Source organism: Rhinatrema bivittatum, chromosome 3, assembly GCF_901001135.1.
Source record: "Rhinatrema bivittatum chromosome 3, aRhiBiv1.1, whole genome shotgun sequence".
NCBI classification, from domain to species: Eukaryota; Metazoa; Chordata; class Amphibia; order Gymnophiona; family Rhinatrematidae; genus Rhinatrema; species Rhinatrema bivittatum.
Genome location: NC_042617.1, coordinates 172,447,491 through 172,473,692, shown reverse-complemented (window position 1 = coordinate 172,473,692; position 26,202 = coordinate 172,447,491). Strand labels below are relative to the sequence as shown.

General features: G+C 43.3%; 1 protein-coding gene across 1 annotated transcript in view; it reads right to left on the bottom strand.

The window, feature by feature from the left end:
• Positions 1-26,202, bottom strand: part of LOC115088529 (kinesin-like protein KIF28P) — a 179,075-nt gene that overhangs the window by 22,716 nt on the left and 130,157 nt on the right. The window contains exons 15-17 of the mRNA XM_029596792.1: positions 24,100-24,374; positions 13,503-13,637; positions 6,522-6,688 (exon numbers count right to left, since the gene is read on the bottom strand). Coding sequence (XP_029452652.1) covers positions 6,522-6,688; positions 13,503-13,637; positions 24,100-24,374 — 577 coding nt within the window. The remainder of the gene's footprint in view (positions 1-6,521; positions 6,689-13,502; positions 13,638-24,099; positions 24,375-26,202) is intronic.

The following is a 26,202-nucleotide window of genomic DNA, read 5'->3' as shown; positions in this document are numbered from 1 at the left end:
GACTTGGTGACGTGGCTGTTACTACCCTTAACCAATAAGCCTGATACTTTGGATGCAACTCCAACATTGCTCCCTGCTTCAATGGCAAGAAGTAACAGGAATTGGACCCAAACAGCAACCAACAAGGGTCTTGACTTTGATGGTCTGGGAAACCGATAAGTATAGGGGTGACTTGTATGGCTCAGTAGATAGTACCATAAGCTTGCTGGGCACACTGAATGGATCATTTGGCCCTTTTCTGCCATCATTTCTATGTTTCTATATGTTTACTTAAGCTCCATCTAGAAGAATGAAGATCTGGCATCTCAGCTCCTGGTGGGGGGAAACCCCAACAAATTTCTTCTCTTCTCTGTGTGAAGATTTCGCAATGCAACTCGACTCCTCCCAGTTTTAGGTCCTCTGTCCCCTCTTTTTTCCTCTCTCTTCCTTCACAGCATCCAAACAACACGGTTCTCTCTTCAGCTAGCTTTCTCTCTCTCTTTTTTTCCTTTCAGCAGCTACCAGAAGTTGTCCTCTTTCTTAGCTTTCTCTCTGGCCCCGTTCTTCTGAAGAACCGTTATCCAAATTCCTCTTAGAGCCCAGGAAAGCAGCCTTGGAGCAGTTTACTTTGATTTTCTCTCCTTTGATAGACAGACGTACAATGAATTTTAAGAACTCCAATTGGCTTGGCAGGTCAAGCGACCTCTTGTCAGCTCTGACATCAGCCCGACTCAGGGCTTCTCTTGTTTTCCTCGAGCAGTTAATCCTGTAAGTGCAGGTTTTGCAGGATCTGCTACTGCTGCTGACATGAAAACACACAACCAGTTCATTTTGACTTCTTTATTATTTTTCCTTGTATTTTGCCAGCAGGCAGGGTATTCTGGCTGTTCTGGGACACAATTATAAGTGAATCGTAAGGTATTGTCTTCGGTCTAGTTCTGTAGTCCCAGCCACACACAGGCTCATGGGGGCAGGCACCCGAGCTGGGGAACCCTGCCACATAAATCCCATCAGGGCAAATTTGTGTTAAACTAAAAGTATCCCCCTGTGTAACCCACATTTCAGTAATCAGCAGCTTTGGGTGATAGATACTCTTCGATAAAGTCCTAGGTAATAGTTTTATTTTAAATCAATTGTGCCTTAATTAGGCCCACAGGAAGAACAGAGATTTGCTGGGCATTATTTGATTGTTTTGGCAGAGAGTAAAGTATACAATCTAGGTTGTATAAGGCTTAGTAACTGTGTCCCTCCTTCTCTTCCATACAACCTCAATTTGGTTAACAGTCCCTTTTAAGGCACATTTTGACATAAACAGCAGCTCAACAGATATTTTCCATGCAACTGTACAAAACCCCTCACACAGACAGAAGATTTAAATTCAATTTTAAAATATCCCTCAAAAAAGGCAAGCAAACAAAAATCCTTGATCCTGAAGTTACACTTGAAGGGGTCTTTTAAGGGGCACAGAACTTAATTGTAGACTTTTGGTGTTGGCCTGCCTAGGGGCCAAACCTTATCAGGGTCAGCTCACTGGTGTCATCACCCATGGATAATTTTAAATAATTGGTTTTAGGTGACTCTTGAAAAATAAAATATAAACAATCACCAATAAACATGACAAGCAGCTTGAGAAAAGGGCAAAATGTTTGTCCATTTGCATGAGTGGATGACAAAGAGTGAGGAGATTTGCAAGGCAGATGGATGAATGGGAAGTCCCATGCATGCTCAAAAAAAAACTAGAGCCTTTCTGTCAGGATGACATCATCCCCTTACGTGGCTATCTATCCTGCTTATCGATGGAGAAAGAATTAAACATCAATGGCAACAGCATCCATGTTGTATTTCCTCTGTTTCTATGAATGTTTTCCATCTTGTAACACACATTATATTTTATATGTTTTATCTGTAAACCTTTATGAACTAGTATTTCTTACATGGAATGACGGTACATCAAACATTTAAATAAATAAATCCATGTGATTCACTGTACAAATCCAGTACACCTCAGAATCATCCTGGTCCACACATTTTCTCTTCAAGACTCAAACAGAAGTGCAGGAAGGTTGGCATCTGAACATCATCCGTAAAGTCAAAATAGAGAACACACCTAACCATGATCAGGACTTCCTCATTTGACCCATGTTATGCCAGTGCTTAGTATGCTCGCTTGCTATGTGAATGCTCTTGTCCATGGAAATAAAATTAATTCGGTGCTGAGCAACATCTGACAATTATCATAGGCTGCCTTAAACATCAATAGCAGGGGGAATGAAGAAAAGATCTCTGCTTCAATGGCAGGGAATGATGAAAAGATGATTTATATTCAGACAACAACCAACAAGGCTGAATTGCACAGGCTGGATAAACATGCATGGGAGTAGCTTGCTATGACAGCGGTTACTACCCCTAAACAATTAGCTAGGTACTTCACTTAGATGCAGCTCCAGCACTAACTACATCGATGGTGGGGGTGGAAGGGATCGATGGCGGGGGTGGAAGGGAAATAGAACAAAAAAGTCACTTACAAGGGACAAGAGTAACAGATAAGTATGGGGCAAAAAAAAAAGTGAAAGCTTGCTGGGCAGACTGGATGGACCGTTTGGTCTTCTTCTGCCGTCATTTCTATGTTTCTATATAATGTCCTCACTGGAATAGCAGAGCCAGCCATCCAGAGTTTTGGTCAGCCAAGTAGAGAGTTCTGCTGGAGCTTTCTGCACTGAGCAGCATTCTCAAAAGGTTATGAAGGAAACTATGAGAGCGTAATTCCAAAAAAGCCAAGACATGCAATAAATGTATTTGAAAATGACAGTATAAAAATTTCAACGCACAGGTTTAGTGTTTGTGCTGGGAAGAGACGTTTCTGTGCACCAATTTTATATGATTGATTTATTGCTAGCAACATTAACGTTTTTACGGATGTGTGTACACAGATGCTTGTATGCAGAGAGGTGAGAGGAACTAAGCTATAGGGTAAGCAAAATAAAGGGTAGATTTAAAAAAAACATAAAACAGGACTAGCACAGTTTTCCCCCAGTAATCCTGAACTCTCTGGTAACCCTAGCAACAAAATATGCAAAAATATAGCACAACAGCTTCTGAAGAGAAACTCTGAAAATTACATCTTCAAAATTTAATGTAATTAAATAATTGTCTGCTAGAATGGAAGTGAAATTAAGAGTAGTAAGTGCTGTTGAAGATTATATTCACTATTTTGCTGGTACTGATTTTAAAATTATGGTTTGCGTGAGGGAAATCTGCCATCTAGTGCACCAAATGTAACATTTCATTTCTCAAACTTCTTCCACCTAAATCCTCCATGAGTCTAGGCCAAGGGTGGCCAACTCTGGTCCTCAAGAGACACAAACAGATTTGTTTTTCAGGATATCCATAATAGATATGCATGAGATATATTTGCATACAATAGAAGTAATGCACGCAAATCTGTCTCATGCATGTTCATTGTGGATATCTGGAAAACGAGACCTGTTTGTGGCTCTTGAGAACTGGAGTTGAATACCCCTGGGTCGAGGCATTTCTAGGTGTATTTTCTCAACCAATCAACTCCAATTTAGTGTCTTTCTTATCCCTCAGAATTACCAAGACAAATAAACTGACAGCTGAACAAGTGAGCCTTGGATGGATATTATAAACCTAAGGGGTTTATAATATCTCTGCCTAGCAATACCCTCATCTCTTCATGAGGGTATTGCTAGGCAGGACTACACAGAACCCGTGCCCTGAATTTCACACAGCAGAGAAAAGCACAAGAATGGCATTGCTGAAAGAAGTATCAGTACCAAGTGACTATTTTGTGGCTCATATATATATATATATATATATATATATATATATATATATATATATATATAAGATCCTTAAGTATCAAATGATTCAATCAGAGACCAGGAAAATGTAGCAGAAAGATACAGAAATTGTCCCAATTATATTGGGCACCACTAGCCTGATTAAAAAGAACTTCAGGCACATCTAAACATGTTGCCTGTTCATATTGGGGCGGATTTTCAGAGCCCTGCTCGCGTAAATCCGCCCAAAACCGGGCGGATTTACGCGAGCAGGGCCCTGTGCGCCGGTGAGCCTATTTTACATAGGCTCACCGGCGCGCGCAGAACCCTGGGACTCGCGTAAGTCCCGGGGTTTTCGGAGTGGGCATGTCGGGAGGCGTGTCGGGGGGCGGGGCCGGAGCGCGCGGCGTTGCGGGGGCGTGTCGGCAGCGTTTTGGGGGCGGGTATGGGGGCGTGGCTACGGCCCGGGGGCGTGGCCGCGCCCTCCGTACCCACCCCAGGTCGCGGCCCGGCGCGCAGGAGGCCGGGAGGCGTAAATCCCCCGACAAAGGTAGGATGGGGGTTTAGACAGGGCCGGGCAGGTGGGTTAGGTAGGGGAAGGGAGGGGAAGGTGAGGGGAGGGCAAAGGAAAGTTCCCTTCTAGGCCGCTCCGATTTCGGAGCGGCCTAGGAGGGAACGGGGGTAGGCTGCACGGCTCGGCGCGCGCAGGCTATACGAAATCGATAGCCTTGCGCGCGCCGATCCAGGATTTTAGCCGATACGCGCGACTACGCGCGTATCTACTAAAATCCAGCGTACTTTTGTTTGCGCCTGGAGCGCAAACAAAAGTAGGCTGTTCGCGCTCGTCTGAAAATCTACCCCATTATACCCTATGAACTCCAGATGGAAAGTATCTTTGGCACAATGCAAGTAGTAAGCAGGGCATTAAGCAGCAAATTTGAGAGACTGAGATTTTACGCAACATACCCTGGCTTACGAGTGAGATTCATTCCTTTCAAGATATGTGCAAAATTAATCCATTTGGAGACATTATCCCAGAGAAAAGTTACTCTGCTTCTTGTTTTAGCCCCTCCTCTCAGGGCCCTATGCCTACAGTCACACTGTGAAGGACAGAAAAGGAGGGGCTGAAGCAGGGCCCCCACAACAGATCAGATAAGAGGCTTTCTGCTTTCTGCTCTAGCCCCTCCCCTCCTATGTCATATACTGTTGGTTGCCATGGAGACAAGAGGGAAGGGGCTGGAGCAGGAAGTAAAGCTCTTCTCTGCTGTGTGGGCTTCCTGCTTCAATCCCTCCTCTCATGTCTCATGGCAATGGGTAACAGCAGAAAAGGGGATGATGTAGATAAGACATTCAGAAGGGGTAAGTAATTTGATTTTAAAAACTTGGGAAAATGGTCAAAGGTATACCAATTACATTTTAATTCAACAACTATGTTTTAATCATAAAAAAGAAAAATTGTGCATTTGGGCTGTAGAAATCCTAGGACCATATACCCTTTTGGAGGTGAAGAACTAACCATCAACAAACAGGAATCAGACCTGATGTTCATCTCTCGAGACTCAAGGTAGCTAATCAGTGTAACAAAGCAGTTGGGAAACCTATTAGTAATAAATACTAGGGGTGTGCATTCATTTTCGATGTATTGGCAATCCGCAACGTATATCCTTTGCCTTTACTATGTCACAGGGGCTACTGGTGCCATTGGTTGGCCCCTGTCACATGGTAGGAGCACAAGATGGCGCCAGCCGTCCATTGCTCCTACCATGTGACAGGGGCCGACCAATGGCACCGGTAGCCCCTGTGACATAGTGAGGGCAAAGGCTATCGGCACCATTTTGAATACCAGCAGCCAACAGCCCGAGTGCAGGAGATCGCGCCAGGACCCCCGCTGGACCACCAAGGTCTTTTGGTAAGTCTTGGGGGGGGGGGCAGGAGAGTGGGGGGTTGTAGTTAATTATATTTAAAGGGTTGGGATGGGGTTTTTTTGGGAAACAAATACATAAGTAACTAAGAACGGATCGGGGTCCCCCGAGAACGGATGCAACGGATTTGGCTCCCCACGAATATGAATACCGAATGGGATGAATCTGTCCCTGCTGCACATCCCTAATAAATACTTGGTGCATGAAAAGAAATATCACTAATAGAAAGAGAGAAGTATCATTAATAGAAAGAGAGATGTAATATTAATTCTCTACAAGTCTCTTGTGAGACCCCAACTGGAGAAACATGTTTAGGTCTACAGACCACATCTATAAAAGGACAATGACAAGGTAGAGGCAATCAAAGAAGGACCACCAATATGGTGTATAACCAACACTATAAACCATCACAGAAGAACTGAAGCAGCTAAAATTGTACTTCTGAGACAAAGAAGCGAAAGGGAGTTATAATACAAACATTCAAACTATCGAGCAGGCTTCCATAAAGTACCCCAAAAAGAAACATTTTCCATAGAATGAAAAGTTCAACGAGAAAGGATTCATCATATGAAGCTGAGATGGTGGGTGACACCTGGAACACATTTCCAGGGAAGTTTATAGGAATCAAAACAGTGGCACAATTCAAGCATGCATGGAATGGACAAAAGAAACCTCAGTGGCAGTGGGAGAGAGAAAATAAATCAAGGCAGACCTGTAATAACACAGCAGGCAGGTATAAAGGAACAGAGTAATTGGACTTTAGGGGCCTTTCCAGCAGAGGACATCTTTTTTCTATGGAGAACAACAAAGAAAATACCTTGCAGGCCCCACAAATCGACGACTAAAGCATTTCTTTGTAAATAAATCAAAAATTCATGTGACACGTTCAAGGCTGTAAACTGAGTCTTGTCTTCAATCTTGGGATTCACATTTCTCCAGACAGGTTTGGTGTATAATGTATATGGAAGATCATATATTCGATATCTAGGGGAAAAATAAGAAAAGTACAGTCTGAAAAAAAAATTCTTACAATGTGTATGTCCCCATTATCTCACTATTTTCTTAAAAATGGAATGAAAGAAAGGCAGGCTTTGGGAGAGTATTAAAGAAAGAATGCTATGGATTTTATTTTAAAAGAATATTCCTGTAAAGAAACATCATCTCTTACTATAGGGGATTGTGAGTTTGAACACTGCCATCTATTTGAAACAAATAAAAAAAAGAAAAAGAATTGGAGAAATAAGAACATAAGAAAATGCCATACTGGGTCAGACCAACGGTCCATCAAGCCCAGCATCCTGTTTCCAACAGTGGCCAATCCAGGCCATAAGAACCTGGCAAGTACCCAAAAACTAAGTCTATTCCATGTAACCATTGCTAATGGCAGTGGCTATTCTCTAAGTGAACTTAATAGCAGGTAATGGACTTCTCCTCCAAGAACTTATCCAATCCTTTTTTAAACACAGCTATGCTAACTGCACGAACCACATTCTCTGGCAACAAATTCCAGAGTTTAATTGTGCGTTGAGTAAAAAAGAACTTTCTCCGATTAGTTTTAAATGTGCCCTGATAATTTCGTTTTCCTTAGTATAGACAGATGGACTCAGGACCAATGGGTATAGTGTGCTCCTGATAGCAGTTGGAGATGGAGTAAGATTTCAATTTGCCATCAGCACTACATATACCCGTGCAGGAGGCTCTGCTCTTCAGTATTCTCCTCGAAAAGCAATTGTGGATATATGTGTGTTTGAATATCTTGATTAACTTGAATTGGTTGACTTAAATTCCAGCTGGAGACCGCCAGTGCACTCAACCAAGAAATGCCAACACCCGGTAATTGTGGGTGTCTTAACTAGGGATAAAGCGTGGCTTACCCGTGCTTGTCTTGCTCTCGGGGATTGTCACCCGAGGTTTCCGTATTCTGAGGCAGCTGTGGGCGGGATACTGAGTCCATCTGTCTACACTAAGGAAAACAAAATTATCAGGTAAGTAATTTCTCCATTTCCTACCGTGTAGCAGATGGACTCAGGACCAATGGGATGTACAAAAGCTACTCCCGAACCAGGTGGGAGGCTGCCCGTGGCCCATTTAGTACTGCCCTTGCAAATGCTGTGTCCTCCCAAGCCTGAACATCCAGGCAGTAGAACCTCGAGAAGGTGTGAATGGAGGACCATGTCGCTGCCCGACAGATCTCTGCAGGTGACAGCATCTTGGTTTCTGCCCAGGACACTGCCTGGGGTCTGGTGAAATGGGCCTTGACTTGTAGAGGTGGAGGCTTCCCTGCCTCTACGTAGGCTGTCTTGATTACTTCTTTGATCCAGCAGGCTATGGTTGCCCTCGAGGCTGCTTCCCCTTGTTTCTTCCCGCTGTGAAGGATGAATAGGTGGTCCGTCTTTCGTACGGATGCCGACCTTTTCAGGTATCGGACTAGTAGTCTGCCGACGTTAAGATGCGAAGAAAGTGAGAGTCTTCCGAGTCCTTATGCTCGTTTGGAGATGGCAGCAAGATGGTTTGTTTAGATGGAAATGAGAAACCACCTTTGGAAGGAAGGGACAGTGCGTAGCTTTATGGATCCCGGTGTGAATCTGAGGAATGGTTCCCGACAGGATAGTGCATGAAGTTCAGAGATGTGACGGGCTGAACATATTGCCATTAGAAATGCCATCTTTACGGTTAGAAGCAGTAGAGCAGCCCGTTAGTCGGTCTGAAGGAAGCTCTCGCTAGGAAGTCTAGTACTAGATTGAGGTTCCATAGGGGTACCAGCCACTTTAGTGGTGGTCGGATTTGTTTGACCCCTCTCAGGAAGCGGGAGACGTCTGGGTGTGAAGATAGACTGATGCCATCCATTTTGGCTCTGAAGCAAGCCAACGCAGCCACCTGAACCTTGATGGAGTTGAGAGACAACCCCTTCTGTAAGCCATCCTGCAGAAATCCCAGGATAGTGGGGATTTTGACTATCCACGGAAGTATGTCGCGGTCTTCACACCAGGCTTCAAATATTCTCCATATTTGTATATAGGTTAGAGATGTGGAGAACTTGCGTGCTCGGAGCAAGGTGTCAATCACTGCCCCCGAGTATCCGCTCTTCTACAGGCACGTCCTCTCAATGGCCAGACCATAAGAGAGAATCGATTTGGGTCTTCGTGGAGGATCGGTCCTTGCTGGAGCAGATCCCTTTGTGGAGGTAGGGACAGGGGGCTTCTCTCCAGAAGTCTTTGCATGTCTGCGTACCATGGTCTTCTTGGCCAATCCAGGGCCACTAAAAGTATTAGCACCCTGTTGTGTTCTATCTTGCGGATGATCCTGCCCAGTAGTGGTCATGGAGGGAAGGTGTACAGCAGGTCTTCCTGTGGCCAGGTCTGGACGAGGGCGTCGATCCCCTGGGATTGTGGGTCTCATCTGCGGCTGAAGAAGTTGGGAACTTGGGTGTTGGACCGGGTTGCCAGAAGATCCATGGCTGGAATTCCCCAGTGGTTTATCATCAACTGGAATGCTGTGGTCGACAGCATCTATTCCCCTGGGTCCAGACTTTCTCTGCTGAGGTAATCCGCAGTGACGTTGTCTTTTCCCGCGATGTGGGCGGCTGAGATCCCTTGCAGGTTTGTTTCCGCTCACGCCATTAGGGGGTCTATTTCCAGGGACACCTGTTGGCTTCTGGTTCCTCCCTGGCGGTTGATGTAGGCCACTGTTGTGGCGTTGTCCGACATGACTCTGACCGATTCTCCCCGGAGTCTGTGACTGAATCACAGGCAGGCTAGTTTGACTGCTCGGGCTTCCTGTCGGTTGATGTTCCATCCCAACTCTTCCATGTTCCATTGCCCCTGGGCTGTCAGCTCCTGGCAGTGAGCTTCCCACGCTCGTAGGCTCACATCTGTGGTGAGCAAGACCCAGGTCGGTGGGGATAACCTTACTCCCTTGCTCAGATGGTCTTCTTGTAGCTGAATAGGAGCTGGATCTGTACATCCGCCGGTAACAGGAGGCGAACGGTGTAGTCCTGGGACATCGGGTTCCATCGTGACAGTAGGGAACGTTGTAGTGATCGCATGTGAGCCCTTGCCCATGGGACGACTTCTAGGGTCGATGTCATAAGGCCGAGGACTTGGAAGTAGTCCCATACCGTGGGGCAAGCACCGTTCACCAGTTTTCTCAACTGGTCCATCAATTTCCTTCTCCTTGCAGGGGGAAGGACGACCTTTTCTTGTTGGGTGTTGAACCGGACTTCCAAGTATTCTAGTGATTGGGAGGGCTGCAGGCAGCTCTTGGTTGTGTTGACGACCCACCCAAGATTGTGCAGTAGATTCTTGACTCTGGTGGTCGCCTGATGACTTTCTTCTGGAGATTTTGCCCTGATCAGCCAATCACCCAGGAACAGGTGTACAAGGATTCCTTCTTTTCTCAGTGTCGCTGCCACTACCACCATGATTTTGGTGAACGTCCGAGGGGCAGTAGCTAGTCCGAAGGGTAGCGCCTGGAACTGGTAGTGGTGGTCCATGATCGCGAAGTGTAGAAAGCGTTGGTGGTTGTGATGGACCGGGATGTGCAGATAGGCTTCTGACAGGTCCAGGGAGGTCAGAAATTCTCCCCACTGTACTGCCCTTGTGACCGAACGTAGGGTTTCCATGCAGAAGTGTGGTACCCTCAGGTAGCAGTTGACAGACTTGAGGTCCAGGATGGGCCGGAACGTTCCCTCTTTCTTGGGGGACGATAAAATAGATGGAGTAGTGCCCAGTATTTTGTTGGTGCATGAGCACCGGTGTTATAGCCTCTAGGGAGAACAATTTTGTCAGTGTGGTTTCCACTGCCATCCTCTTGGAGGGGGAGTGGCAAGGGGATTTCAAAAATTTGTCTGGAGGGATGCTGTGGAAGTCCAGATAGTATTCCTCTCGAATGATGGTTAGGACCCACTTGTCTGACGTTATCTCGACCCATCTTTGGTAGAATAGGGCAAGCCTGCCCCCTATGACTTCTTCCTGTGAATGGGTCTGTTGATTCTCATTGTGGGGTGCGGCTGGGGCCTGGACCTGAGCCGGCTCCCCTCTTATTGTGTTTGTTCCAAAAGGACTGACCGCTGCCTGCGGGGCAAGGTGCTTGGTATGTATTCTTGTACGGTCTAAAGCGCTGTGATCCTCTGCCCTTGGATGTTCGGGGAGAGGGGCGATGGCTTCTTTTGTTCTTGTCCTCCGGTAGCCGAGGTACTGGGGATTCGTCTCATTTGTCGGCTAACTTCTCCAGTTCACGTCCGAACAGGACGGCTCCTTTAAAGGGCATTCTCGTGAGTTTCATCTTGGAGGTCGCGTCGGCTGACCAGCTTCGGATCCAGAGTTGTCTTCTGGCTGCCACAATGGATGAGACGCCCCTGGCTGAGGTGCACATCAGGTCGGACGTCACATCCGTGAGGAAGGATATAGCTGGTTCTAATGTTTTCACTGGCATGGTAGAGATCCTGGCAAGTGATAAGCAGGCACGTGTCACCATGGCACAGTAAGCAACGATCTGTAGTGACATAGCTGCTGCATCAAATGACTGTTTAAGGATAAAATAGATTCCTGACGTCTGTCCTGGGCATCCTTGAGTGCCGCTCCTCCTTCCATTGGAATATTAGTGCACTTCGTGACAGCGCAGACCATGGTGTCCACTTTGGGGAACACCAGGAGTTCTTTGGCTGAGGGTTCCAGTGGATATAGGGCTTCTAGGGCCTGTCCTCCTTTGAAACTGGCCTCTGGCGCATTCCATTCCAAGTCGATCAGTTGTTGTACGGCCTGCAGCAATGGGAAATGGCGTGAGACCTGACAAAGCCCGACCAGCAGAGGGTTCATCTTTGGCTCCGCTGTGGTGCTTGTGCCTGGGATTAGGGATGTGAATCGTTTTTGAACGATTAAAATTATCGTCAGATAATTTTAAAATCGTCATAAATCGTCAGAGTGCATGATACAATACAAATGCCCCCGATTTATCGTCATAAATCGTCCTAAATCGTTAAATAGGGCACAGGAATTATTTGGGGGAGGGCGGGAAAACCGGCACACCAAAACAACCCCTAAACCCACCCGACCCTTTAAAACCAATTCCTTACCCTCCCCCACCCTCCCGAACCCCCCCAAAATGTTAAATTACCTGGTGGTCCAATGGGGAGGGGGGGTCCCGGCGCGATCTCCCGCTCTCGGGCCATCGGCGCTATTTTGGCTGCCACTAATTAAAATGGCGCCGATGGCCCAATAAAAAAAAAAACCCACCCGACCCTTTAAATCAACCCCCCTTAGCCTCCCCCACCCTCCCGACCCCCCCAAAACCTTTTAACATTACCTGGTGGTCCAGGGGGGCCTCGGGGGACGATTTCCCGTTCCCAGGCATCAGCTGCGCTAAAAAAAAAATGGCACCGATGCCCTTTTGCCCTTACCATGTGACAGGGTATCCGTGCCATTGGCCGGCCCCTGTCACATGGCAGGAGCACTGGATGGCCGGCGCCATCTTTAAAGATGGCGTCGGCCATCATTACTCATCAGCCCCTATTATAGGGGCTGATGGAAGGAAAGGGATCGGAATCTGGGGGGGGGGGGCTCCTTTGGCTCGGGCTGCCTTAGTGAAAACCGGGGAGAGGCCCAGGTAGGCCTTTGAGTTTTGGGAAGGAGGAAGGAAGGGGAGTTTGCAGGACATTTCGACCGACATGGAGTCTTGCTTTATCCCCCAAGAGGGTAATACAATAAATCTACCACACCTCAGGAATGTGTAAAAGTTTTGAGTGACTGGGCATTAACACAAATCACGTTGCTTAACGCGATTTGTGTTAACCTGCTTTTAACATTAATGAGGTGCTTTACATGTGACACAGCTCATTAATAGTTTTATCACATTAGTCCATGTTAATGTTCATACATGTTAGTGTCCTTTAGCACATTGGCCTCTAAATTCTACGTTATCATGTTGGAACCAGGCTAAATATATTTCAGAAACAAACTATAAAATCATTTAAGCCCTCTGAAGGGCCCCCTTTTCTTATGTGTTATCAGGAAAAAAAGGTTCCCCTTGAGGTTGAAGGTTGTCTAAAGATGTTTGTATTCCCTGTAAAACTAATGCTTTCTGGCAGTAAATTACAAATGTTTTGCTCACAATTAGGGATGGAAATCTCACATCATATATGATTACAGAAGTCTGGGAAAAACATACACAAGAAAATATTATATATGATAAAATCTCAAGCCTCTATTGGAGGGGAAACAAAGCAATTAAAGCAAAATTGAGTAGTAAAAATAAAACATAAAATAGGAACAAAAATACAATCACTAAACAACTACAAGCACAAAGCCCATACATCTGAGAGAGATTCTATGCAGCTAATCTATCAGGGATGGATTATATTTAATTGTATTACATTTTATTTATCCAGCTCAAGTGTCAAATTATAACTTTTGACAATATCCGTGCTGCAAAAATTATCCTCCTCTCCTTAAAATTATGTATAATTCAGCTGGATAAATGGAACAGGATGGAACCACTATAAGTCAAGGGGACCCTTGGTATTTTTATAAATGAGAACGTAAATACTGAGGAAGATAAATCAGAGACAAGAGCGAGCCACTGGCTGAACTTGCCAGAGTTGGATGTGAAAGTCCTTGGAAAGGATGCGGGAACAATTTTTTATAGTGGGAAAGAGGGTGATGTGGCATGAAGTGGTGCTGAAAACCCTTTTTTACCAGTCTATAATGAAAGGCTGAGCCCCTGAATTTCAAGCCAGGAGGTGCTCCCAGATCTCCAGCAACCTTAGCTCCAGGAACTATAACATAATAATAAAACACAGTACCCAATCTGAATCCCTCTCTCAGCGACTTCTTTCAGCCATCTGACTCCTAGACACTGTAGGATATCAATCTGGAAATCAATCCTTCTTCCTAGAAGCTCCAAAGGGTCAATAACTATATCATCTTCGCCAAATGGTCTGAAATAAAGATCATAGCATAAACCTGTTTCTTCACACAATTAAACATATTCACTTACTTTGTTACAATCAAATGCCAAGTTTGTCAGTTTTTTTTCCAAATTATTTAAATATTAATTATTGCATAATCCAATAACATCTGAATAAAATAAAGCAGGGAAAATTAAGTTGACATGCTGAGGGGGACAATACACGGTAGCTTCTCAGTTCCATAAGGAACAGACTTTGACCTGACAGCTCATATATAGGTACCATCAAAAGGGGCAGCAAACAAAAGAAAATGTAACTTGGGGTTTTTTTTTCCCAAGGTTTGTTTACAGTTTGTCCCCTGTGTCTTTTCTGATAGGTTTAGTGGTATTCGAGTATTCGTTTATAGGTATGAGTGCAGGAGAATGGATGTGTGTACAGGTAGTGTATATATGTGCAAATGAGGTACAAATATTAGTACTACTGCCACTACCAATCATCACTTTTACAGTGCTACTTCACATATACAACGCTGTATCAGAACACATAAGAGAGAATCCCTAAGTAGAGCTTACAATCTATCAAGACAAACATACAGGGCAAAAGAGACTGGGAATTTAATTTATTTAAAAAAACGGTTAAAACCAATAAGGCTGGGAGCCGGAGAGCCAGGGGTTAAGGTTTAACAGGTTTTTTTAAAAAAAGATTTTATTCTGGATTTGAATAAGGTCAGAAAGGGAGCATGATGCACCAACTGAGGAAATCTGCTCCGTGCGTACGGTGCAGTAAGGTAGAAAGCACGGAGTAGGGAATTGGCAGCAGAGGAGAAGGGCGTAGGTAGAAGTGACTTGCCTGATGAGTGAAGAACTCAAGGAGGGATGTACAGAGGAAAGGTAGTGAGGAGCTACAGAGTGAAGACTCTAATTAGTGAATAAGAGGAGCTTGAACTGCATGCAGAAATGGATGGGAAGCCAATGAAGTGACTTGAGAAGAGGAGTTATGGGTGCAACAATTTTGGTAAAAGATAAGTGCCACAACTGAATTTTGGATGGATTGTAGTGGAGAGAGATGCTTCACTGGGAGACCTGTGAGAAGCAGGTTACAGTAGTCTAACTGGGAGGTGAAGAGAGAGTGGATAAGGATTCTGGTATTGTGTTCAGAAAGGAGAATTATTTTAGTAATGTTATAAAGAAAGCAACGACACAGTTTAGTAATGTTTTGGATGTATATAGAGAACAGTGGCGTGTGGTGACATTTATAGTAGGGATTCAGTCTCATACGCTCAACACCCCGCTCCACTTCGAGTCACCAGCAATCTCGCTCCCTCCCTTCCATACACCCCCATTTCTCCACAGTCTTGCTCCATCAACCCCTTCTCCTCAAAACACAAAAGATACTTGGAACCCAAATGGTATTAGGCCTATTGTAACATGTATTGGGTGTGGGCCAATGGTGTAGCCACGGGTGGGCCTGGGTGGGCAGCTGCCCACCCAACTTAGACCCAGGCCCACCCAAATGGCACCGGAACTACAAGGCTGTCGCGGGATCCCATCATAGTATTGACAACATTCAATTTCTTAAGATAAAGTAGCTATTTAGTTTTTTTGGCATATGAAGAAACGCCTGAGAGTTAAAGATGTTACAAGGCTAGCCCGACACGGACCGTGTTTCGGCATCTGCCTTCATCAAGGAGCAGAATGTATGTGAGATGATTTTCGTGGCATTTTCACCAACATGGAAGTAATGCGTTTCCTCACATTCCTACATTATCTTAAGAAACTGAATGTTGTCTTTACCATGATGCGTTAAGAAATTCTGCAACAATGAATACAATGAGAAATGTCATGCTACATCAACTTTCAATGTTTTTCACTTTGGACTCACTAAGCATATAAAATTAATTTCTGACCCATGATTATACTACTGGTGTAAATCGTTATGCTGAATAGCATTCACATCTATGCCTATGTATGAGGTCTACTTAATGATACAAAAAAACAATTTACTGTGATTTGTTTTGTTGATAATCTGTTGTACTTTAGCCTTATTATTACGAGCAATTTAAATATGTCATCTTTGGGAATGTGTATTTCTTATAATTTTGTATTTTGCTCTTTCTTAAGTATTCCACTGTTCAGAAATTTTAGTTTGTCAGGCTTTCTATTTTGGTTTTATCTGCATGTTTCTGTTTCTAATTTATAGTCTCTTATTTCTATATTAGGTAAGGGTCGGTCTCCGTTTTGCCTGTGTGTGACAGAAATGCAGTATTTCTGCTAGTGTGTAGTTTCTCTGTAGTAGTAGTTCAGCTTGTTCTGTTATTCCCGTAGGTGATGTATTAATGTTCTAAGGCCTGGTGTAATATTTGCATTGCTGCTTTTTCATAAGGTTGCTGTTATTTGAATCCTGAGAGTCAGTGCTGTGACTGTATGGCAAGGTTCTAGATGCCTCTTTCTTTGAAAGAGTTTGTGTTACTTCACAAAATAGCAGTGGAGGGTTATTTTTTGCTGAGGTGACACCAGAATTTGAATTTTGTTTTCATGTTAGTTGTAATGTGAATTGCCCTAGCTCTATGCTGCACCTGTTCTGATGATTAATTATATTTATTGTATTTATGAAAATTTCTGGTTTTCTGCAAAGATGGTTCATGAAAGAATACATTAATTTTTGTTTTATTACATGATTGGATCTGATTGTTTCTATACTTGCGCATTTATAAACTGCAATAAATATAAAGTAAATTCTGATTAATAAGGAATTTTTAATGCTGGTAAGTGCTAGAAATAATTGAGGTTACTAAACAAATGTCGGTATATAAAAACTGCAAATAAATAAATAAATAAATAAATAAATAAAAATTGAAGTAAATTATTTTAAAGTTTCATACATGATGCATAATGGCTGTTGCAAATTACTTAGAAAGCCATTCTAGGGTGCAGTATATGGCATTATTTATCAGTAAAAAAACAACTAGTAGACCTGCATGCCTACAGCCCAACCCATGTTAACCTTGTGCCCACCCAAAAATCAATTCTGGCTACGCCACTGGTGTGGGCTTGGCTCTCAGAAAGCTATGAATAAACAATTACAATATAGTAAACTTCCCATATCCAAACAGAGCTAACTGTTGTAACTCAAACAGTAAAAACCCTACCTAGGAAAATGCAACACAGAAAATATTACATCAAACCCTAAAACAACAATACACTACCTATTAGGTAAACAGACATCTTGAGCATCTGTCTGGTTTACTGTCCACCAATCTTATTGTATGCTAATATACTGGCCAGATAGATGTTTGCACAACTAAGCGAAAGTCAGGCTGATCCAACAAATACTTCAGTCCACATAGAACTCGCAGTTTTTAAAATCCAGCTCATATTACAGTTTTAATGTGGGAGTGAAAGGACAAGTTTGAGTCTATCCAGACTCTGAGGTTTTTTACACAGGAGCAAATAGAATATGAGTTACCGCCAACAGTAATTGCAAAGAGTTGAGATTTAGCATAAGGTCTCTGAATTAGAATATATTCTGTCTTTGCCATGTTAAGTGCCAGTTTTTGTTTTTTTTTTTTTTATAAGAGAGCCATTGCTTGACTGCAGGCAGACAAATTTGAAAAAGTATGACTATATTAGACTATTGAGATTGAATATGAATAAAAAACTATATGTCGTCAGCATAGAACTTATAATCCTTGCAAAGACTAGCCAAGGTTTTACATATGGGGCCAAATAGATGTTAAACAGATACAGGTGAAATTTCAAAGGAGTTCCGCATATAAATGTAACATATTAAATGATTACTGTATTGCATATACCTGTACTAAAGCCTCTCCAACTGCTTCAGATCTTGGCTGCTTGATTAATTTCTTGTAAAAGTCACCGAGAACATATCAGAGAGCTCCATTAGTTGCCAATTCACTACCGCATTTTGTATAAAGTCAGTCTGATGGGTTTCAAACTATTCAGTTGTGATACATCTCCCTGGTCCAATACATTACGGTGACTGTATTGTTCAACGCAAAGTCCGAGATCCTCTCAGAGGGGTTTGTTGGTCGTCCCATCGGCAAGACAAGCCTATCTTGTTGACACAAGAGATTGTACCTTCTTAGTTACGGCCCCTTTGCTATGGAACTCACTCCCGCTGGAGCTACGTCGATCAGACTATCTAAAGACTTTTACATCCATGCTTAAAACATTCTTTTTTAGGCAGGTTTATCCATGAAGCCCCATCAACAGCTTTTTCTCAGATAAAGCTATTGTGGTCTATTTCTTCAGGCTAGCTGATTTATGGAGCCTTTTAATTAGCTGATTCTTTTCTCTGAAATAATCTGGATATAGTTTATTTCAGGATGTACAAATGTATGTTGTTTTATGTTTGTTTAAATTGTGTTATGTATGTTTCTTTGGTATATCACTTAGAGCTATGACATTAGTTAAGAAATTTTACTAAAAATTACAAAAGAACAAGCCAGGCTGCCTAAAAATACTTGTAAAATAAAAAATACATGTACCTAAAAATATTGTACAAAACCTTTTAAAACTCCGTAAGTCATCCTTCAGATGTCAGATCAGAGACTTTCACATCTAAACATGGGTCCTATATTATCTAAATAGCTCATACAGTATTTTTGGATAATTCTTACATATATCCAATAAAAATCTATTACAGCTGCCAAGAATACAGTTTACCCCAAGAGACAAATCTGCCGTATTAAAACTCTAACTTCCAGGATTCAAATAGCAACAACCCTACCCAGGAAAGAGCAGCATTGCAAATATTTCATCAATAAAATTTTTCAAAACAGTCTACACATCAAATAAAATTCAACAATTCTATACCTGGGAACTTTTGATTTTCAGTCATCCTGAGATTGTCCTGGATTAGTGGGGGAGGTGGAAGGTGCACAGACTATCCTTTTTCTCTCCCCCATACATACATTAACACACATGTTCATTCTCTCTTTCACATACACATAGGCACTCTCTCACACTCATTGGCTCTCACACATACAGGTACTCTCTCACACTCAGTGGCTCTTTCCCCCTCTCTTTCACACACACACACAGTCCCTTTCTAAAACTCAGTGGCTCTCTCTCCCCTCCACACACACAGGCACGCTCTCACACTTATTGTCTTTCTGTCTCTCTCACACACACACACTAGCATTCTCATTCACAGTGGCTCTTTCTCCCTCATACACACACACACACAGAGACTCGCTTTCACACACATACACACAAAGACAGGCTTGCTCACTTTCTTACACACACACACACTCACACAGGCTCAGGGCTTCCCTCTCTCTTCTTGGCCTTATCTTCAGGCTGCCAGATCGTGGGACCTTTCTTCTCGGCCGCTGCAGAAGGGCTCCACGGCAGCCAGATGGCTCTTGTTTTCTTCAGTTGCCAGTGAGATAGGGTCTGCTGGCAGCTGCTAGGTTGTGGGGGTCCCCTCTCTTCTTCAGCTGCTGCAGGATGGGCTCTGCCGGCTCTTATTTTCTTCAGCCACCCATGGGATGGGGTCTGCTGGCAGCCGCCAGGTCACAGGATCTCCTCTCTTCTTCGGTCACCAAGGGATGGGCTCCATGGCAGCTCCCCAGCATATCTGCAGCTGCTAATGGGATGGTTTCTGCTGGTGGCTGCTGGATCATGTTGGGGGGTGGGGGGGGGGCAAAGCTACCTCCACTAGCCTATGGTTGTGGTGTGGGCCATAGCAGGAGTTGCTTTTAAGCAATATCATCTCCTGCTGCCAAAGGCTGCTCTTGCAGCAAGAGCTGGAAGATTGGCCCTGTGGAAGCAGGAGACTACGTTCATTTAAACTTGATTCTTGCTGCCCGCCGTGGATCGCATGGCTGATGGCTGCATCAGATCGGGCAGGTGTTTGATTTATCCCTGCCTGATCTTATGCAGAAAACTGGGGTGGGACTTGCCACCCCATAGCAATGCCTATGAGTGTAACTATATTTTAAAAAATACCAAAAAAGGAAATCGATTAGGACTGGGGATTCACTGAATCCCTTAAGGCTCTGGTCACACGCCACTGGTAGAGAAAGAGAGGAAGAGTCAAAGATAGCCCCAAGATTATAAGCTGACGGGACTGAACAGATGGATGTGTTATCCACAGAAATAGAGAAAAGAGAGGAAGTGACAAAGATAAGTTCTTTCTTGGCTATGTTAAGGTGGTGGTGGGAGATCTGGACAGCAACGTCAGATAAGGAAACTGATATTTGGGACTGGATTACTGATGACATTTCTGATGTAGACAGGTAGATCTGAGAAGAGTCAGCAAAAAGATGGTATGGAAAGCCATGGAAGGAGATTGGAACACCAAGAGAATGAGGAGACACAGAGAAGAGAAGATGACACAAGACAGAGCTGTAAGCACAAAATTGTTAGTGGGATAGCAATAGAAGAGGATCCATCAGAGATCCACTAAAAGTCAATGGGAGGGATAATAAGAGAACCAAGACAGAACAGAGTCTCAAAATCCCAGTTAGAATAAGGTATTAAGGAATAAGGAGTAGGTGGTGATCAACAGTATTAAAGCAGTGGATAGGTCAAGAAGGATAAGGATTGAGTAAAGACTGGGTTTAACCATGAACAAGTCACTGGAGGCTTTGGCAAGACTGTCTGTGAAATGTAGAGGGTAAAAACCTGATTGGAAAGGATCAAGAATGGCTTGAGATGAAAGAAAGTCAAGCGTGTTTGAGTAGTTTGGATGCGAGGAGGGAGATAGGATGATAATAGGACAGAAAGTAGGTCAGATAAGAGTCCCAGTAAAGGCGTGTTGTGATCACAGGCGAAGTTATGTTTTTATTGTAAACCGGTGTGATTTATATTTTATACAGGAATGTCGGTATATAAAAGTTAAAAATAAATAAATAAATAAATCACAGTATGAGCTAGGGTCACTAATTCCTTAAATTGTCCCTAGATTTTTTTTTCCAGCTTAGGGTTTGAACTTTTCAGCCCAGTTGTTGTAAATGTAAACCGAAGTGAAGGCATTTTTTGCTATACCTTGGTATATAAAAAACTCCTAAATAAACAAATAAATAAATAAATAAATCCCTACAGTTTACCATGTTTTGGGTTCTCTGGATTGGTTAGCAGCTTTTGTTTTGTTTTGTTTTTTTTTATAACAGGCAGCTCTGCTTTCAGTTTTGTTTTGTTTTTGGAGCATGTGGAAGAGTGTAACAGTGGCTAATTTCAGGCCCCAAGCCTGTTCCAAAGGGAAAAGGACTCTGCCCTTATTAGCCTCCCCAAAGAGCAGGATGGGATTGTTTTAGGCAGAGTAAAGGAGTTTTTGGAAGACTTTTGACTTTAGCAAACAGAGTTTATTTTCGAGACCTGCATTTGCCCAGGAAGGCAAACTTTTGAGAAAGTTTTGTTCCAGTTGTATTTTGGGAGGAATCTTTTAACCACCATTCCTGCCCACCAGAAGAAGACATTTTTTTTTTATTATGGACTTTGATTCATTATGTTGGGCTTTTGGTCACCAGAGGCTCAGTTTAGGAAGTTTAGCATTAGAGATCCTTGCCCTCCAAAGAGTCAACTCCAGAGTGGGATTCTTAGAGTTTCTGACACAAAGGGACATTGATGGAGCTGGATAATATACTGAGACAAGGCACTTCTGGATTGCTCTGTTTTGTATGAAGATTTATTGAGGATTCTTTCTTTCCTTAAACTGGGCTTTAAAGTTTTGGGGTTACAGTAAACATTTTTTTTTTTGGAAGACCCACTTCAAGTTTCCAGCCTGTATCTTCTGAGTCTAAGGAGCTCTCAAGCAGGACATCCAAGTGCAGTGAAGTTTGTATTTTAAGAAAGAATGAGACTGTGACATGGTCCCCATCCCTGTGAACCTAAGGCCCCAGAGGTTTATCCTCCTCCCCAGCACCCCAATGGCCTATTGTGAAGTGTGGACTGTGTCTGAGATTGGAGAGGGGGATCTGGGAGAGAAAATGGCCCTGGGGACGTCTGTGAGCCCCTGCATTCTGGGAGGCCCCCTGAAAAGGGATTATAACCGCAGGTCTGTACGCAGCAGAAACCCTTGCTGTGGAAAGTGACAAATTGAGAATGTGACAGATGGAAGGGATGACCGCAGGCAAAGTAGTGTTGAGGAGCTAGGTGGGAAGCAAGGGGTCAGAGGAACAAGCAGTGAGTTTGGAGGAAGAGACAAGATTTATTTATTTATTTTCAGAAAAGCAGGAGAAGGCAGCAGACTCCAGAGAGGGGAGAGGAATGAAGAGATGGAAGAAGTGGGAGGTGGAGGTGAACCTGGTTGAGAGCTCAAGACTAATTTTGTTAATCTTGTCATATAAGCAGTTAGCCAGGGCCTCAAGGATGGTAATTTTAAACACTGTCCAAGTTTCCTATACATTTTTAAACTTGTGAATTGCTCATTTTAGTTTTTCTTTTATAACAATTTTCATTTTATGATAGTCTCACTTTTTATAGTTAAATACTACTGTAGTAGTTTTCCATAGTATTCGTCCTCCAGTGATTATGTCAAATTTTATTACATTATGATCATTGTTGCCAAGTGGATTCATCACCTTTATCTCTTGTACCAAATCCTCTGATCCACTAAGAACTAGATCTAATATAGCTCCCCCTCTCATTGGTTTGATGACCAACTGCTGCATGAAGCAGTCATTGATGGTCTCTAGGAACTTTACCCCCTTGCATCTCCTGATGTGACATTTACCCAGTCAATACTCAGGAAATTAACGTTTCTCACTATTATTGCGTTGCCCATTTTACTAGCCAGTCTAATCTCTAACATTTAACAGATTGTTCCTCATCTTGGCCAGGCAGACGGTAATATATATATATATATATATATATATATATATATATATATATATATATATCCCCACTGCTATACTCTTCCCTTTTATCCTTGGAAGTTCTAGCCATAAGAATGCCAATAGTGCAGCTTTTTTCCTGCAAAACTTTTATCCTGCTTGACTCTATGCCATCCTTAACATACAGTGCCACCCCTCCATCAATTTTATCTGCCCTGTCATGTTGATTTATTTTGTACCCTTAGTTTCACTCCTTCCACAAGATCTCCGAGATGCCTATTATGTCAATATCTTCCTTTAGTGCCATACATTCTCTCCAGTTTTATTTTTCAGACTTCTGGCATCTGCATACAGACATTTTAAAGTAGATTTATTTATATTTCTGTTTTTATATGTACCAACAACCTGCACTTGATACACATGACAAAGGGAGTTTGATTCATTTTTATCTGTTCTCTGTTTTTAAACTTTTGGAGTCATTTTTAGTTGCGTGCGTGTTCTTCAGTACACCTAGGCTTTTTCAGCTTTTACAACCACCTCACTATCAGGACATTCTGACTTTCTTGATTTGCCAGTATCCTTTGAAGAAACCTCCCTCCGAACCTTGAGCTGCTGAGCAACTGCCTGGCTTTTCTGTGTGTTCTAGTTCAAAAGCTGCTCTACCTCTTTTTTAAACATTAGCGCCAGCAGCCTGGTTCCACTCTGGTTAAGGAAGAGCCCATCCCATTGGAACAGGCTCCCTCTTCCTCAGGATCTAACAAATCTAAAGCCCCTCCCTTCCCTGCACCATCGTCTCATCCATGCGTTGAGACTCCGGCGCTCTGCCTGCCTCTGGGGTCCTGCCCATGGAACAAGGAGAATTTCCAAATTTAGCCTCCAGAACCTTCCTATGTCATTGATACTCACATGTTCAGCTCCTCCCAAGCACTCCCTAAAACCTTATCTAGGTGGCGTGTGAGGTCCGCACCAGGCAGGCAGGCTTTTGACTTTGTTTCTCTCCACTCTTGTCCCCAAGTTAATGCCTCTGATAACTGAGTCTCTCACCAAGAGCATTTCCTGTTCTTTTGGGATCTACTGACAGTACTTCCCCCTCCCCCCCCCCCCCTTTACAGTCGGCAGCCTCTTTCAGCTGTGTCACCATAACTGATGCCTTTTTGGGAGTCTTCTGTTTCCAATGTCACGAAGGCATTTCATATTGGTATTATTTGGGGTGAGGGGGTGGTGTCTCCATTTCACTGGTTTTATTCTGACAGAAGCCACTATCATCAATTTGCTCTTAGTCTTTCAGATCCTTTGATAGAAGTTGCACAAATTTTCTAGAGGCTGGATATGGGGGAGGCACCTGCTCATCATCACCCATTTATTTATTTCTCTCCTTCCTGCATAAAAGTGTTCAAAAGGTGAGTCACAACTTTAAAAAATTACAATCTAAATCTAAGCAATTCTTCCTCAAGTTGAGGCATCCTCCTCCTCATTGCAGAAAGCTGCATACAGATAGGGCACCCTCTAAGACTTCAGAAAATCTGCCTAAGAACTTTTAGTCTACCGACCACAGACGGAATGAAAGACAGATGTAATATATATATTTAAATATGCAACAGAGCAGCCTGACTTTCACATATTTATTCTATTGTCTTTACACTAAAGCACAGCTGTTTGTTAATAGATCTTCTAAAAGGCAATCATTCGTACTTTCCTGATATAGAACAGGGAGTTATGTTAATGAGTAAAATTGCTTCCTCCATCCCATCTGAGTTCAGCAACTCCGTTTGTTCCTCTAGCTTCATGCAATAGGCAAGCGACTGAAGCCAGATATGAGCACATCCCAAATAAATGGCCTCAACTGGATCCCAGAATGGATCCCTCTCATGGTCCACGCAGAAGTTATCCCCATCCAGGAAACTCTGGTACATCTCCTCCATCAGAAACTTTCTGTTCATGAATTTGGCTCTGGACCACACCCACACCTAGAAAGGAGCACAGTGAAATTGAAATGAACAAAGCTGTGTTACAGGATTACATTTTACCATGAATATATGTACAAATGAATTGGACATACCAAGCAATGAAACACAAAGTAGACATTTACAGCAATGACGTCTTCATCAAAACTGGAGACAAATGCAAACTGCCTTTTTGAATTTTTTATTTTTGTCCCCTGCGTGGGACAGATCCCTTAGACTGGACCCAGGGGCTCATAGAAAGAGAGATGGACCCTATCTACAACCAGTTATCCATGGATAGATTCACACATCTGAGTCCCAGGGCTCCCTGTGGAAACTTCAAAGCGTAGCTTCAACACCCTTTTGCATTAAACACCAGATAAGCCTCTTTTTCCTCCTCTGTATACAGCACTGATAATCTCCACAGTCTACAGTAGCAAAAATCACATTCAGACCGATGCAATATCACCACGTAACAAATGTACGTCCAAACTGGGCACATGTTTTTTGAACGTGCGCACATCCACCTGTCCTGATCACGCGATGCAATAGGCAAATGAGCTGCCATGCTAAAAGGGACTGCACAATTGGTAATTTGTGCATCCCTAGTGCTCTGCATTGGGCATCCAGGAGAAGTGGTTGTGTGTCTAGAACAGCCTGGCCAGATATCCCTCCCCATCACCGGCAGGGCTGTTCCTGATTGGTCCTTTTCACTGATACTTATCAATTAAAGTACTAATTGCCTTTCAGGACAGCCTTCTGAAAGGAGATTGGTCCTTTCACTGACATGACAGTCATTTTTATCCAGATAGAAGTAAAGGAGTGAATACATTAATATCAATAGCCCAACACTTAATATTAATTTATTCACTCCTTCACTTATTGCCAGCAGGAGTTCCGATTGAACCAGACCTTGGGGATGCTGCTTTCTGTTGTTCCCCCTATGATGAACCACAGAAAGAAGGATTTTGGTTTTGTTGAGCCCTTGAGCAGGACATAATTCTGCTTTCTGTGGTTCCTCCTATTTAATATCTGGACGATGCTAATATAGGAGGAATCACAGAAAGAAGGATTTTTTGTTTTTTTTCGTCTGCCCTTGAGCGCGGCAGGCGTTAAATTTGAAGCGTTAAAATGGGCACCCTAGCTGCATGGCAATTTTTTGCATTACGGGGTAATAGCCTCATCTACATGGAATTTGCATGCGATGAGTGCTATCTGGATAAAAAGAGGCAGTGCTTGAAACCTTAAAGGAGTGGGGATAAGCTTTAGTCGCTGCACACAGATATTGAGCGATGCCAGCCAAAGTTACGTGCTCATATCTGGCCAGAAAAATAGCTGTCCTAAAGTTATCTGGGTGACGTCAGGCACGCAACTTTATTCAGGTATATTCATCATCAGACTTATCTAGGCAAGTCACACTGAATACCCGGATAAAGTTACACACATAACTTTAACCAGATAACTTACCTGCTCGCCAGCTCTCTGAATATTGACCTCACAGCACCTAAACAGTATAGAAATACCACCATTCCAAAAAGGTATATATGATGCTGCCAATTCCCAAAAAAATGGCACTCTAGTTGCCCCCTGTGGAATTTCTGTATTTTTTCTACTATATATGAGCATGCTCCAAGGTTAACTGATGTCACTCCTTGAAGTCACTGGGACTGGATACATCTGCTCCTTGCAGCATGCTGCCCTAGAGGAATCCATCTGGAAGCTCCAAGGAGGGTAATGCCAACTATTTCTTTTTTTGGAACTCCTCTTGCTGAGGCGTGGGGCAAGCCATCTGTGTGCAACTACCCCAGGGTTACAATAGTTCCAAAGGTAGAGAATTCTCAAAAATGTGAGC